At 33.2% G+C, this 15,871-nt stretch overlaps 1 protein-coding gene across 1 annotated transcript; it reads right to left on the bottom strand.

The window, feature by feature from the left end:
• Positions 1 to 6,466: 6,466 nt before the first annotated feature.
• Positions 6,467 to 8,338, bottom strand: LOC123294707 (uncharacterized protein K02A2.6-like). The gene has a single exon (XM_044875826.1). The coding sequence runs from the start codon at positions 8,336 to 8,338 to the stop codon at positions 6,467 to 6,469; it is 1,872 nt and encodes a 623-aa protein (XP_044731761.1).
• Positions 8,339 to 15,871: the final 7,533 nt, after the last annotated feature.

Raw genomic sequence — 15,871 nt, 5'->3', positions numbered from 1 at the left:
TTTTTGCTTAATTTGTAAAACAGAAAATTTATAATTAACAAATTGTCAATAATAATAATAATAGTTAATATTTATTCTAATAAAACAATTTTTCATCGTGTTGATACGTTAAAGATAAAAAAAATCATTATCAATCATAAAAGAGCATGTACAGTAAAAGATTTACACAGAAAGTGTCAATAATTTCAATTATAAAGTGGAAATAAATCGGAAATTAATGAAACTTTAGGATGCTGTTCAGGGACGATTAGTTAACATTTTCTAAAGTTTTCGTCTTCGAGGGCCTGTGGAGGACGAAAACTGCAAAATTTTTTACCTCAATTAATTTTTTTCCTTACGTCCTGCAGCAAAAGCATTCCTTTACTTTTTGTAAAGAAAGAGACATTTGCTAAAAAATTTCAAAATATGAATTCCATTTTATTTCTTCTGTTATACCCGAATTATAATCTAACTATACAATAATAAAACAACTAACAAGGAGACTTTTCAATATCTAGAATCATTTTAATAACCCAATTTTAATTTTATTTACATCGTATTTCTAACTTTTGTCTCTTTTAAATCTTTATGCAGCCAATTTTTTAACTGCCTACCATAAACTCTCTTGATGTTTTTTTTTTTTTTTTTTTTTTTTTTTTTGAATTGCATACTCTGCCCAGGCTCATTTTATCCGTTGAAATGTCTGCTTTAAAATTTATCGATGTGTATAGTTTATTTTTCATCAAAACGCCTAAAATCCAGAAAACCCGAACGAAATGACTTTTCGTACGTAAACACAGTAACACAATTGGGTCTTGGACTCGTTTTCGTCATCATTGTTTACCTGTGAGGGTGCAAATTAGATTAGAAGATAACACAGAATGCTTGTATGTTAAAAAGTATACATGTATTGTATATATTTTATATTAATGCGCTACACTTTCGCCAGGAGAAAAAAAAACGACTTCAAAACATAAAATCAACCCCCATTTCACTATTTCCAAGGGTCTCGAGTTGAATTTATTTTTACTATGTTACTTACACCCCAAAATAACATTTTTACCCCGCCGCTGCCTGTTAGTAATTTATTACTCTCAAAACCAAACTATACTAGCCTACCAATTGTGCAATTAGAATTGTAATTTTTGTCTTTAATTTTTCGGAAAGATTAGAACATAGTTTTTCAGAATGATGATACAAAAACTTATGATAAAGTTCAGCATGTGAGAAATTCATGATCAAGTTCGAAATGTGACTCGTCTGATTATTTTTCTCGTGATTAGAGAATAGTTTCACATAAAATAAAAAACTTACCAAATTTTCCATATCGTACCATATTTTAAGTTTTTCGGTTTAATATTTAATAAATTGAATGTAAGTCAATCTAAAATGAATATCTTGATTATCCATTTCGTAATGAGTGATCTTATCCTGCGAGCAACCATTCGTAGACACGATACTTTTCTAGAAAAATGATAAATTTTAAACCATTAAAAAATATAAAATAAGTTTTTTTTAATTAATGAAATAGTGGGATACCGAAATAATGGTTAATCGCATCATAAAACCCGATTTTTGTTTATATTTTTGATTGACTACACAGACATTAAGATAACTTTAAGTATATATTTTTTACTTACCGAATTATCACTAGGAATCACACGTAGACTTTGTTCTTTTTTACCCGACTGAGCAACGCAAAGGTAGCAGTGGTATTGTGTTTAGCAGTCTATTTGTGTTCCTATATGGCACACTAGAGATCACGTGGATCGATTTTGATGATTTAGACATTAATCGATTTGTCTTAACCTTGTGAGTGCTACTGAAGATATGGCAGTAATGAAAATTCAATATGGCGTCCAACAGATGCCATATTGTGAAAATGTTTATTCCTATTTGGCACATTAGAGACCAAATGCGTGGCCGATTTGGATGATTCTGACGTCAATCGATTTATCTCAATCTTGCGAGTGCTACTGCAGAAATGGTAGTAATGAAAATTCAATACGGCGACCACCAGATGCCATATTGTCAAAAAGAATGTATGTGTGTTCCTATGTGGCACAATCTATTTTTCTTAATCTTGAGAGTGCTACTGAAGATATGGCAGTAATGAAAATTGAATATGGCGACCATCAGACGGTATTTTGTGAAAATAATGTATGTATGATTCAACGTGGCGTAATAGAGACCAAATGCGTGGGCCGTTTTCGATGATTCTTACGCCAATCGATTTGTTTTAACCACGTGGGGCTACTGAAGATATAGCAAAAATGAATATAGTGAAAAAGCAAACAATGAAAGTCGATTAACTTTGGTAAGAGAGGTATCATTGATGATTGGTCTTCTTCTCCTCTCCGCTTTTAGCAATTACGCAGGAGGAGGAAAATCACTGTCGGACATGTAAGTTGACAGTAGCCAGAGAGTCTTTGCTCTCAATTCTACTGCCACGCTCACTGTGTCCAGATCACTGAAATTATGCAGAATAAAGGATTTGTACTTTTTCTGTGCAAGAATACATGCCCTAGGCTTAACTTTAACTTGAATGTCACTAGTTTTGTAACCCTTGATGTTGAGGCCACAAACCCGGTTTGCAACAATCCATGTTTCCTGGACTAAAATTAGTTCCTCTTCTTTTGGATAGTTTGCCCAAAGCCGTAGTAGATTTCCCCTCGGCTTTCCATTAGAGGAGAAACAGAGTCCTGATTTAGTTGAACCGGGACCTGTCTCGAGCCTCTAACAACTACCTCAGCCTAAGCCACTCTTCAATCTTCCGTAGGTAAATTGGGTTGTTCAATTGGATGAGTTCTAGAATTGTAGAAGGGTCAGCAGGTTTAGCTGGGATCTAGACCCTCGACCTTGGTCTGCACGGCATTGAGTCCCCTAAGACAGCTTCCAGTCTACTGTACTATACTACCCTACCTTCCCTATGGCCCCCTTGTAAAGATCTGCACATCGTTGGTCTTCACAAGCCGCAAATTTTATGTGACCCTGGTACCAGCCAGCATCTTTACAACGTGGAGTAGCCTCCGAGTTTTCCGTTAGAACGTCATTTTTCACTCTTAAAAGAACGGTTTCTTTCAAATGGTCGGTGAGATACTTTCGCCAGGGTTACTACGTTACTACACTTCACTCTACGGCCGACTCACTAGTTGATCCCCTTGGCGGGGCTAGAAAAGGCTGCAGATAGGCTGCCCTTCGCTCCTTATGATTTTGGACCGATAGACCATTTTTGCCTCCAGTAGCTGGCTTGTTGGCCTATGCTTGAATTTCTTCGGTTTTTGAGTAGAATATCAAGGTTTGGTGGCCAAAGATTCTACAATTTTTTTTAATGAAGGTCCACTTTGTGTTGCGTGAAACACAGCCGGTATACCGCTGGCTGCAAACTATCCAATAGGCAACGGGCCGCATAACACCCTGGGTTAGGGGGCTCGTGGATCTTCGTCTGATCATTCATTGGGAACCTTTCCAGAAAGGGAGTCCCTGCCAGTAAATAGTGTTATACTATCTATCGCTGGCTTAGCCCCCAAAGTCATTACAATACGCAATCCTGACCGGTACGAAAAACCGCCCACGAGGTCGAGGTCAGAGTTTATTCATAAACCATGCTATTTATATTATGTACTATTATAAGCATTTTTCCATTCTTTTCATTCTGTATTTGGCCTTACCGATTTCGAGATATATAGAATTAAAAAAAACAAAAACAATTTTGTTTCTTAGTAAAAAATTTGTTACTAACTTGCTTTCAGATTATTTTTGGTTACCATCATTATAAGCTTTAATATAAGCAAAGGACGATGTCTGTAGGCCGCATCGTTCACTCACAAAGCTTAAAAATCTAAAATGGATAAAACTGCATTTTTCGCCAATTAGCTCTCTGTAGTTCTCATAATGGATTGAATTTAGTTTGAAGGATCAATCATGAACATCTGCCATAGTCTGGAAGCGAATCGCAAAATAACTTGTCTTAACGGTAGGAGAGGTGTTGTGGGACACCCAGTAGGAAATATGTTTCTTTCGTTTTAAATTATATATTATTTAGTTATGTATCAAGTTTTCGTTTATCAAGTTCTGAAAGTAGACATTCTGTTATTAATAACAGAATAATAATAAAGTTACCAAAGATCAGAATCAATTACCTAATTATTATTACATAGGTTACGTTTTTTTTTGTTACACTTTATTTTGATAGATATAATATATATTTTTATATATTTGTTACACAAAAAGTTGTTACGTTTTTTCTTAATCTAGCCTCTCCGCCTGGAAACAAATCAAAAACGGGCGATAAGAAACATTTCAAAAATAGGTTGCCAATCCAAATCGATTGGAAAATTTAGGCATCCACCTTCCATATAGTATGAATCAATTTAGCGATTCTATTATTTACGATATGATCGTTTTTACATACAAAATTAGATTTATTTGATATTCGTTAGATACTCTTTTATGTTAATCGTAACTTGCCTATCGTGCACTGGCTCCAACTATACAGCTTCTTTGTATACTTAAAAGTAAAACAAAGCCTTTTCAACTATAGAAAATTTTTCGACTAAAATTTCGATGACAAAAAACTTGTATTTGACGAAATATTGATCCAAAATTGTTTTATTTCCAACTAGGCTAACGAAGATGTTTGAAGTAACAAACTTTAACTCAGGTACAATCCCACCGTGCTTTATTTAAATCACCAAACCAGAAAGACTACTGTTACTTTGACTATGTATATATCAGTTTCTGCGATTAAACGTATCAATATTTGTGTAATTCTACACTGTAAAATTTCATCCTGTAATTGTACACTCACTCACAAATCTTAATTGCAAAAAAATTTGTAATATCGTAGCAATTACAGGATAAAATTTTTCAGCGTAGTATTACACAAATATCGTTACATTTATTTAATCGCAGAAACTGATATCTTGATCATAGTCAAAGTAACAGTCGTCTGAAATATCGTATTCGATTTTGTCATCGTTATCATGAAATCAGTAACGCATGCAGATACTTGAGAACGGTTGGATACAGTCGTACTCTTTGTAATTTAAATTAATTCACATTGGTTCCGTTTCAATTTTCCATAAGGTGGTAACATATATTGTGCGCAAGACTTTCTGGTTCGGTGATTTAAAGCACGATGGAATTGTATCTGAGTCAAAGTTTCTTACTTTAAAAATCTTCGTTGACCGAGTTAGAAACAAAACAATTTTTGGTCAATATTATTCGAGCCAGGTAGATGCTTTTACAATTATTTACTCCGTAAATATTTTACGAGTGCATTCTTGAATCGTTTCCATGACTGTTTCTTCGTATAAAAGTTTTTTGTCATCGAAATTTTTGTCGTAAAATTTTCAATAGTTAAAAAGACTTTGTTTTACCTTTTTGTACACAAAGAAGCTGTATAGTTGGAGCCAGTGCACGATAGACAAATAACGATTAACATAAAATAGTATCTAACGAATATCTAATAAATCTAATTTTGTATGTAAAAAGGATCATATCGCAAATAATAGAATCGTTAAATTGATTCATATTATATGCAATGTGGTGGCCTAAATTTTCCAACCAATTTGGGTTGGCAACCTATTTTTGGAATGTTTCTTATCGCCCTTTTTTGATTTGTTTGCAAGCGGAGAGGCTAGATAAAGAAAAAAACGTAACAACTTTTTGTGTAACAAATATATACAAATATATATTATATCTATCTAAAGAAAGTGTAACAAAAAAACGTAACTTTGGTAACTTCTTATTATTCTCTTATCAATAAGAAAATGTCTACTTTTAGAACTTGATAAACGAAAACTTGATACCTAATTAAATAATATATAATTTCAAACGGAAGAAAAATAGTTCCTACCTGGTGTCCCACAACACCTCTCTTACCGTTAAGACAAGTTATTTTGCGGTTCGCTTCCAGGCGTATGTTCATGATTGATCCTTTCAAACTACCTTCAAACCATTATGAGAACTGCACAGAGCTAATTGGCGAAAAATGCAGTTTTCTCTATTTTGGATTTTTAAGCTTTGTGAGTGAACGATATGGGCTACAGACATCGTTTTTTGCTTATATTAAAGCTTATAACATTTGCTTTAACATCTTTCCTCATGATTTCACCTATAAAATTAGTATTTGCCTCGATATCTAAGTCGAAAATAGACCTAGTATACATATTTCACTTTTTTCGAAGAAATGGCCAACTTTTGGAGAGTTAGTATTAAACCCAGAGAGCTGATTTTGACTCAAATTATCGCAATTTTCTTCTTTTTGAAAAACTTTTAGAAAATATTTTCTGGAAAAACGCATAGTTTTAGTGTTGTGTATTAATCAAATGTATTTATTGAACTGACTACAAATATTATACAAGGTTGTCTATGATATATATTGTCATGGATATGTATATAACACTCTCCCTCACGTAATTTTGAAATTCCCGAAAAAAAAAATTAACTGACATGATAATAAAAAAAAAAAATAAAAGTTTCCCTATAAATTTAAACGTTCTACCGGACGACGTGTACGTGTTGATCGTCGTACTTGTACTTGTTCTGATTTTCGTCGTACTTGTACTTGTTCTGATTTTTGCTCCTGTGCCGGTTTCCGTTGATTTTGTACGCTTATATCTGGTAACTTGAATAATACCGCTTTGTTTTCATTTTTCTTCACTTGCTCGCCGACTGAAGTCGCTGGTGTCGTTTGGCACGCAGTACGCTTTAACTGATTTGCGTGACGCTTTACGATTACTTTGTTGTCGAGGCGCGCATGGTAATGTATTTTCCCGAGTCGCTCAACAATGGTACCCAAAAGCCACTTATCATTGCCGTAATAGTTCCGGGATAGAACTCGTTGTCCGATCGTAAATGATTTTGTTTTTCGTTCGTGTTTGTCGTATTTTGTATCGGTTATTAAGTTGGTTGGCGGTGTCAGTAGATGTAATTTTGTTTTAATTTGTCTACCATAGTGTAATTCCGCCGGTGTTTTTCCGCAGTTTAATGGTGTCGCGCGATAGTCGAATAATATATCGTCAATTTTCTCGCGTATGTTTCCCGTCGACTCGGACATTAATTTCTTAAGTTTCGTTTTAATCGTCTGTACTGTACGCTCCGCTTGTCCATTCGTGGCGGGATGATTTGGTGCGCTGTTTAATTGAGCTATACCGTTGGCTTCTAAGAATTGCTCAAATTCGTCGCTCTTGAATATTGTCGCGTTGTCGGAAACGATTGTCATTGGTAGCCCCTGCGCAGCGAATATGTGTTTGAGCGCAGTAATTGTTGTTTTTGACGTGGGTGCTTTGTCGAACACTATCACCTCAACCCACTTTGTTAATGCATCGATAACTATTAGTAGTTGTTTTTCGTAGATTGGGCCCGCAAAGTCAATGTGAATTCTTTGCCACGGTTCTGTAGGCGTTTCCCATTTGTGTAATGGAACATGTCGATCCGCTTTTTGATACTGAGCGCAGATGTGACATGCTTTTGCAATCTGTTCGATATCTTTATCGATATTCTTCCAATAAACCGTTGATCGCGCGATGGCTTTCATTTTCACGATGCCGCAATGAGTGTTGTGTAACTCGCCAAGCACATATTCTTGTAAGGTTTTCGGTATGATAGCTCTATTTCCCCGCATTATAACGTCTTTGTGTAGTGAGTATTCGGACTGATTTTCACATTCTGTACCATTTTCTAATTTCCGTTTCAGTTCGCTTAATTCTTTGTCGCGTTTTGTTTCGCTTGCTATTTCTTGGTATGTGATTGCTTTTGTGCAAGACAATTGTAATATCTGTAGTATCTCTTCTTCTACTTTGAAATTTTCGTCTACTCGTTCGTCGTTTACGCTTTCTACAGGCGCACGCGATAGGAAATCAGCTACAATATTTTCATTACCTCGTCTGTATGTTATTTCGTAATTAAATTGTCTCATATGCAACGCGTATCGCATTAACCGCATCGCCGTAACTGCCGGTAAATTTTTATTCGGATTTAATATCGTTTTTAATGGTTTGCTGTCTGTTATGAGTTCAAATTTTCGGCCGTATAAATATTGCCACAATTTTGACGTCGACCAATAAATCGCTGTAGCTTCTTTGTCCAAATGTGAGTATTGCTTCTCCGCTTTTGTTAAGGATCGCGAAATAAAACAAATAGGTCTCGTTTCGTTCCTGATTTTATGAGCTAGCATGGCTCCCAAACCGTAGGGAGATGCATCAACTTCTAAAATCAACGGTAAGTCTTGTGCGTATGTGGTAAGTATTCGATCGCCTATGATTTCTTTCTTAATGGTTTCAAAAGCGTGCTGGCATTGTTTGCTCCACACGAAATCCGCTTCTTTTCGTAACAGTTCGTACAGGGGTTGCATTTTTGTCGATAGCATCGGAACGAATTTTGAGAAGAACTGCACAACCCCCAAAAATTGTCGTAGCTCCGTCACGTTTGTAGGTATGTGTGCCTTTGCGATCGCTGCCGTTTTGTTTGGGTCTTTTTCCACTCCTTTTTTTGATATAATGTTTCCCAAGTATTTGATTTGTGTTACGAAAAATTGACATTTTTCTCGGTTTAAATGTAAGTCGTGTTTTTCCAGTCGTTTTAAGCATTCGTCCAAATGTTGTTCGCAATCTTGTTTTGTCTTCCCGAATATTATGATATCGTCGAAATAATATCTTACGTTTGATAGTCCACTAAGTATTGGTTGAATTTTTGAGTGAAAAAGAGATGGCGCTGCCTTTAACCCGAAAAACAATCGTTTTGCTTTGTACGTTCCCAAATGGGTGCTTATTGCTGCTACTAATTGACTTTCTTCGTCCAATTCTATGTGTAGGTAAGCTTTGTGCAAATCTAATACGCAAAAATATTCGCTTCCGTGTGTGCTGTTTATAATCTCGTCGATTTTCGGAATTGGATAATGAGTTTCTTTCAAATGTTTATTGACGGTGTTTTTGTAGTCTGCACAGATTCTTATTTCTCCGTTTGCCTTGGGTACGATTACCAAAGGAGTACCCCATTGGCTGAACTCCACTTTTTCAATGATATTTTCTTGCTCAAGTTTCGCGATCTCTTCCTCTACTTTACGATGTAGTGCGAATGGAACTGTGCGTGGGGGCAAGAAAACCGGTGTCGCATCTTCTTTTAGTTCTAGTTTACATTTAACGTTTGGCATTTTCCCCACTCTATTTTCAAAAATTTGTCGGTATTTCCCCGTAATGTCTATTTGTCTTATTCCGTTTTCATCACCGTCGTGTTCGCTCGTTATTGGTAAATGTATTATTTTCAGTTTCCGGATCCACACTCGTCCCAGTATCGGAGTGAAATTTCTTTTTACGATGTATAACGTAAGATGTGTTGTACATCTTTTGTATGTCACTGGTATTTCAACGTAGCCAATTGGTATTATTAATTCTTCGTTGTATGCTCGAAAACGTATATTTGTGCATTCAGTAACTGTCGCTCGTAGATTTAGTTTGTTATAGTCGTGTTGCGATAGTATTGTTACTGGACTGCCAGTGTCTAACTCGAAAGTTTGTGTTTTATTTTGGAGCCGAACTTTGACGTTGAATTTACGCGCAAAATGTTCTTCATTCTTAATTTCAAAAATAGTAACTTCGGTTATTTTGTTTATACTATTGCGTTCTTCGTCATCGTATGTGTTGTCGTCTATGGTCGTCTGGCGAACATTACTCGTATTCTTTCGTGTGGTTATACAAACTTTCTCTATGTGTCCCCTTTTTTTACAGGCTTTGCAAAATAGTTTGTGTTTTACTCTGCATTCTTGTGACGTGTGGTTATTATACCCGCAATGGAGGCATAACCCGTTCAGACCAATGTTTGACAGGTCGTTTCGCGATTTCCGATTTGGTGATTTTGATGTATTTCTACTTTTGGAAGTATGCGGTGTACGAGCTGTTCTATCGCCTCTTGATTTACTTCTTGCTTGTCGCTGTGTTATTTTGTTCACGTTAGATGTCCCTGTGTCTGCGTATTCTTCACGAGTTTGTTTATGCGCAGCTTCAATGTTTAAAGCCGTTTGTATCGTCTTTTCTAACGTTGGAAACTGATACTACATTTAGACTTACTAAAAAAAGGGGCAAAAATTTGGCCGCCATCTTGAATATATAACTTCCGGTCGGGATTTCGGTTGGGCAACCGGGATATTCGGATTCAGCAGGGTCGAAATAGGGGGAAAAAAATCTTTTGCCCAAAAGTAATATGATTTGCTTCTAAAACTTTTTCTGAGGCCTTTTTTAAATATTATAACTACTTTTAAATATCATAACTAACTAAGGCGTTTAAAAAAATCCAAAAATTGTTATATTAAGTAAATAACAACTTTAAGAAAATATGTTCATAAAAATAAAGTTTCCAATTTATATTTAAAAACACTTGCATCTCGAAAACGGCGATTTTTTTATGCTCTTTTGTGCTAATATTGTAGTTTAGTGTTTGTAATAGTCTTACACTATGGACTCTTGCTGGGCATCAAGTTTGAACAGCAATGTAAAAACCGGCGCGGCGTAGTGCAAAAAACACAGACGAGATGCCGTACTACAGAACTATGTGTTACTTTTATCAGTTGTTTACAAAAATCAATCTAAAGATAAAAATTGGCGTATTTTATTTTCTTGATAAAAGCAGTCGATTGATTTCATTTCGTAGCTCAAGTGTTAATGGTAAATTAAAACCCAAGATATTATTTGTAGGAATGAGGAATTCGAAATATATTTCTTTTACATTGGTAAATACTTATATTTTTAAAAATTTTGTTGTATCATATAATTTTTTTTTAAATTTGTGGCAAGGTACAGTTTGTGATAAGTTTTACCTACTAGTTGCATCTACCTTTACCAGTGATGTGAAAAAGTTTGGCAACCTTTAAATTATTTTCAAGCAGTTCAAATATTCTGAAATTTTTATGAATCTTGCATAAATTTGAGTAAAACGATTTCATGAAGACATAATAATAATAATAATATTTATTCGTTCTTTTATTACAAAACATTGTTGTTCAGAACATGCCATACATTCAGTATCAAAATAATACCTCAACTTAGATGTCAGTTAATAACAAATTCATAAGAGTTAAAAACAAATAAAATAACAAATAAATAGCTGATAAATAACAGTTAATAACAAATAAATAACTGTTATAAAAAAATAATAATAAACAAAAAAAACCTCTAAACTGAGATGTCAAATACCAAAATACACTAATAATTTTAAATACGATAAATAAATAAATAAAATCCGTACAAATACGAAAGTCGCAAATCATGACCCATTTGTGACCGCATATTGTGCTCCAGGCTCAGAGAAGAACGTCATCCATAGAGTAGGGACATTTATCAATTAGGTACATTTTTACGGCTATCACAAGAGTCGCTCCGTCCTTTTCCATAAAACCGTTAATGATCTTGCAGTTTATAAACTTGATTTGGTTACGAGGTCCTTGATCTACGCATTTGTAATTGCAACACGGAGGACAATAGAGACGTTTTTGCCTTGTGAAGTGATTAGAAATTACTTTATTTTGGAGAAAGTAGTTTTTATTTTTACTTATAAATTTGATCATTTCCAGTGCATACAGACCATGGAATGTCATAATTTTCTTGTTTTTAAAAATGGGTTTGCAACTAGTTTCGGATCTTATTAAGAAGGATCTTATTATTCTTCATTAGACTTTCATTAAAATAGAAGTAAAAATTAAAATTTTTATAAATAAAGACAAAATTCATTTTATTTAAAATTATTTTCGAATTTTGTAACTGTTACACCAGTATAAATACCTCTGAAATAAATAATGCAGGTTATAAAGAATCCCGTTACTTTTGTCCATAATGCACTAAATTACAGGAGTTATTTTTTTTTTTTATTTAAATAGGTTCAAAAGCACGTACTGATTGTAATTGCACAAAATACTTACAAAAAAGGCGGGGGAAGTGCGTCCATTTTAAGAAAAACCGTTTTGGGCTATATCTCCATAACCGTGCACTTAACACCAAAAATGTCTTTATTGTAGATAATTTAATCTTTTTTGTAGAATATTATTTTTTTTTGTATCACTAACCGATTATGACTTATACAACTATGACGATTTACTTATGGATTATTTGACTGATATCACTTCTAATATTTGTTTAAACAATAAAATGCTAATAACTTAACTTTTTAATCTACAAATTTTCTCAAACTTTTCTTTACTCTAAACTTTTCTTCCTCTAATTAATATTTATGAAGTTATAACGCGTTTGTTGCAATCACCGGGTGTCAGATCAATAAAAGAGAGGTATCCATTGTGTAATGATAAAAATTCAACAAATACATGAAAAACTGTTATTGTTAGTGACATAATTAGCAATAAATAATATTACTTCTTACCTGCAAAGGCAGCGATCGCATCTTGAATTTTTTTTTAATATTGAAAAAAAAATCGACTAAAAAGACAGAAAATTTAATTATCTACCACAAAGTCATTACCATTTTTGACTAAAAGTGTACGGTTACGGGATAATATGTGCAAGAAAAAATTCTCAATTATCATTGAATTCTCAATCTCGACATTGAACGAAAAAAAGAAACTCCTGTAATTTAATGCAGAAAAAAATTCTCTGTATGCTGAAGTAAAACCATTTGACTCGTAGAAGACTCGTTTTTTGTGCAAGACATAATTTATCCCACCAAAAATATAAATGTGTAAAAAGGCGTAGATGTCACAGAATCAAAATGAACTCAATTACGTCAGCCCAAAAAAGTTTTGAAATCCCGTAGAGAAAAAAATTCTTCGAAAAAATTTTATAAAAATGGCATAAATTTATTGAGTAACTTTTCCGTAAAGAAGCATTAAAGTATTACATCAGCAACTTTTCGGTGACTACTATCTCGCTCCTCCCCTCTAATGTTATGACGTTATAATTTTTTCACAATTTTTATTAAACATCAAAATTTAAATTTAAACAATCAAAGTATTCTTTAGATTAAAGTGAAGCACCTACTTAACAAAGGCCGAATTTTTTTAACTAAAGTACGAAAATTATTGGTTTAAATTTCTTGTGTAAGTTTCTCCTTAGTACGTATTTATTTAATATTTTACTTCGCAAGTTTTTTATTTTTAGATTCGTTTTTATATTCCGAAAACTTGCGAAGTAAAATATTAAATAAATACGTACTAAGGAGAAACTTACACAAGAAATTTTAACCAATAATTTTCGTACTTCAGTTAAAAAAATTCGGCCTTTGTTAAGTAGGTGCTTCACAATTGACGTATATTGCTCATTTACGAACTTGACTTTACTTTTTACGTCCTGGGTACGCTATAAAATTTTCATCTTGATATCTCTTTTCGTTTTTGAGTTATCGTGTTGGCAGACAGACGTGCAGACGGACAGACAGATATCATGTAACTGCAAATATTTAGGCCTTATTCATGGGTAATACGCACAGCTTGATTTCATTTAATAGTTCTGCACATGGGATAATCCGGAATATAACAACTGCGCATACATGGACCTTTAATTTTGTAAGTGTGCATATTTGGGTCTTATATATTGGAAGTGCGCACAGATTAATCACAAATTATAGTTCTTCGCATGCATTTATCCTGAATTAATTTATTTGCGCACAGATTAATCAATAATTATTGTTTTGCGCATGCATTTATCCTGATACTTGCAACTGCGCGCATGTTGGCCTTAAATATTGCTAGTGCGCACATGAGGATTACATGTAATAGTACTGCGCATGGGTTGACCCTGAATTCAAGCAAGTCTCTGTCAAAAATCCAATGTCCAAAATCGTATCTTTCTATAATTTCGTCCCTTTGAATTGGTAAAGCTGAATGATTCCCTTTATAGATAAATCAATTAAAGTGGAAGTGATGGAAAAATAATAATGCCACTAACCTTACCATGTTTTGTTATCAAATCTAAACGTGTATACAAAATTTCAACTCAATCGGTTGAAGATATCTGCTTTAAAATTGAGTTATAAGATTACCCCCCCCCCCATTTGCAAAATATGGCGGAAGCGACGAGAAAATTCGATCAAGTCAACCATAAAAATTCAATGTCATTCAAAGTCAGCGAACTTACAAAATTTCAACGCAATCGGTTGAGGATGTCGGCTTTAAAATTGGGTTGCAAGATTATTTATTGTTGAACATAACAATACCATTGTTTTTAAGAAAATAAAATTCGTTGTCATAGCAACGGTTAGTTGTGAACGCTACAAGAGATATGATCAAAATGGTTTAAAACTTTTTGTGCGAATATATTTATACTTTTTTTAAATTTAAGGACAAAAATAGTATGCTTTTGCATTAACGAAAAAAATAGGACTGATGATTTACTTTCTCGAGGGAAAATGATTGTTTTTTCGAAAAAATGTTCCAAACAAAAGTTGTTTATTTTTATGTAAGGAACATTTACATTTAAACATTTAAACATTTTTTACATTTAAACTTTTGTTCTATCTCTTACCGTTTTTCCGCAAATTGCAATTTAATATTTTACTTTATTTGCTCTTCACGGGAAAACAAATACCTTTACACAAAAATTTTACATACAAAATTGTTTAATTTTATGCAAGGAACATTTCTTACATTTAAACTTTTGTTCTATCTCTTACAGTTTTTGCTATAAAGGCAAATTAAAATTTTTCTAATTAATGTGACAAAATCTGTTTTCTACATGGTACTTTGAATTTGATAGGGTCTTATTCTTTAGAAATATTTTATTTTATTTTTATAATATTTTAAGTTGGAAATATTGAAATACACAATAAATTTTTAATTATTTATTTAGTATTTATTGAAATTGAATCAAAATTTAATCAAAATTATATAAATAAAAAATTTTTAAGCGTATTTTAGTTTTCCCACACAAAGTGTATAGGAAAAAAAACTAGCCATCTGATTGGTTCATATTTTAACATTGATTTTTAAATGGGGTAAAATGCACCTTTAATTAGCGAAATTTCCCATTTCCCGTTAAAAATTTTGATATTTGGAATTTTTTCTGGGGTATGATTTTTCTCTAATTTATTTTAACGAAAACCGCATCTTTTTACCATTTCTCAGTTTTGCTGTGAATTTATATCAGTCAGTGACAAAATTTCGGTGCGTGGCCGTTTTTTGACGCGTTATTGCTCGGAAACGATGAAAGCCGTGAACGTGAAATTTGATTTTCGGCGTCCCAGAGTATATATCTACTTAAGTTGAAAATTTCAACATTATAGCTCAAGTAGTTTCTGAGTTATAAGGGTGTGAAAAGGGGCTATTTTATGTCCTTTATATATAGTCACAACAAAAACATTCACATTTCACATACATCATCATACATCATACATTACCCTTTCAATTTTCCATTTAATAATCTACGCTTACGCACTGTTGTGCTATATGATATAACTCACGAAAAATAATTAAAATTTAGCCGGAAGGTGTTCGCCAGGGATGAAAAGGGTTGACAAGTGGTTTTTAGTGATTTGTGGCTAACGTATTTACTTCAGAGAAAAAAAATTAAATAGGAAAATTTTCGGTAATAAAAAAATGTGTTACTTTTGTACTAACTATTTTTTGACATAGCCTCAAATTTAACGAGTAAACTGTAGAAAACTAATTTTTTTGTTTTTAACTTTTCTGTTTTAGACAAATAAGTCAGAAAATTTGAAATTTTCCGAATAGGTTTTTTTTTTATTGCCAACAAACAGAATTTTTTTTTTTCAAAAAAGTTTTGGAGATATTCAATTTTTTGGCAAAAACCAGCTGCATGTCAAAAATCTATTTCTTTTCATCGTACAGAGTTGACCATAGTCTCATTTTCTTCATAATGATGTATATTTTTATTTTAAAAAATAAACGTATCATTGGAAAAGCATTGTTGAAATCGCCAAAAACTTAAAATTC

The sequence above is a fragment of the Chrysoperla carnea genome, chromosome 3 (genome assembly GCF_905475395.1).
Source record: "Chrysoperla carnea chromosome 3, inChrCarn1.1, whole genome shotgun sequence".
In the NCBI taxonomy this organism is placed as follows: Eukaryota; Metazoa; Arthropoda; class Insecta; order Neuroptera; family Chrysopidae; genus Chrysoperla; species Chrysoperla carnea.
This window is presented reverse-complemented; position numbering and strand designations above follow the sequence as displayed.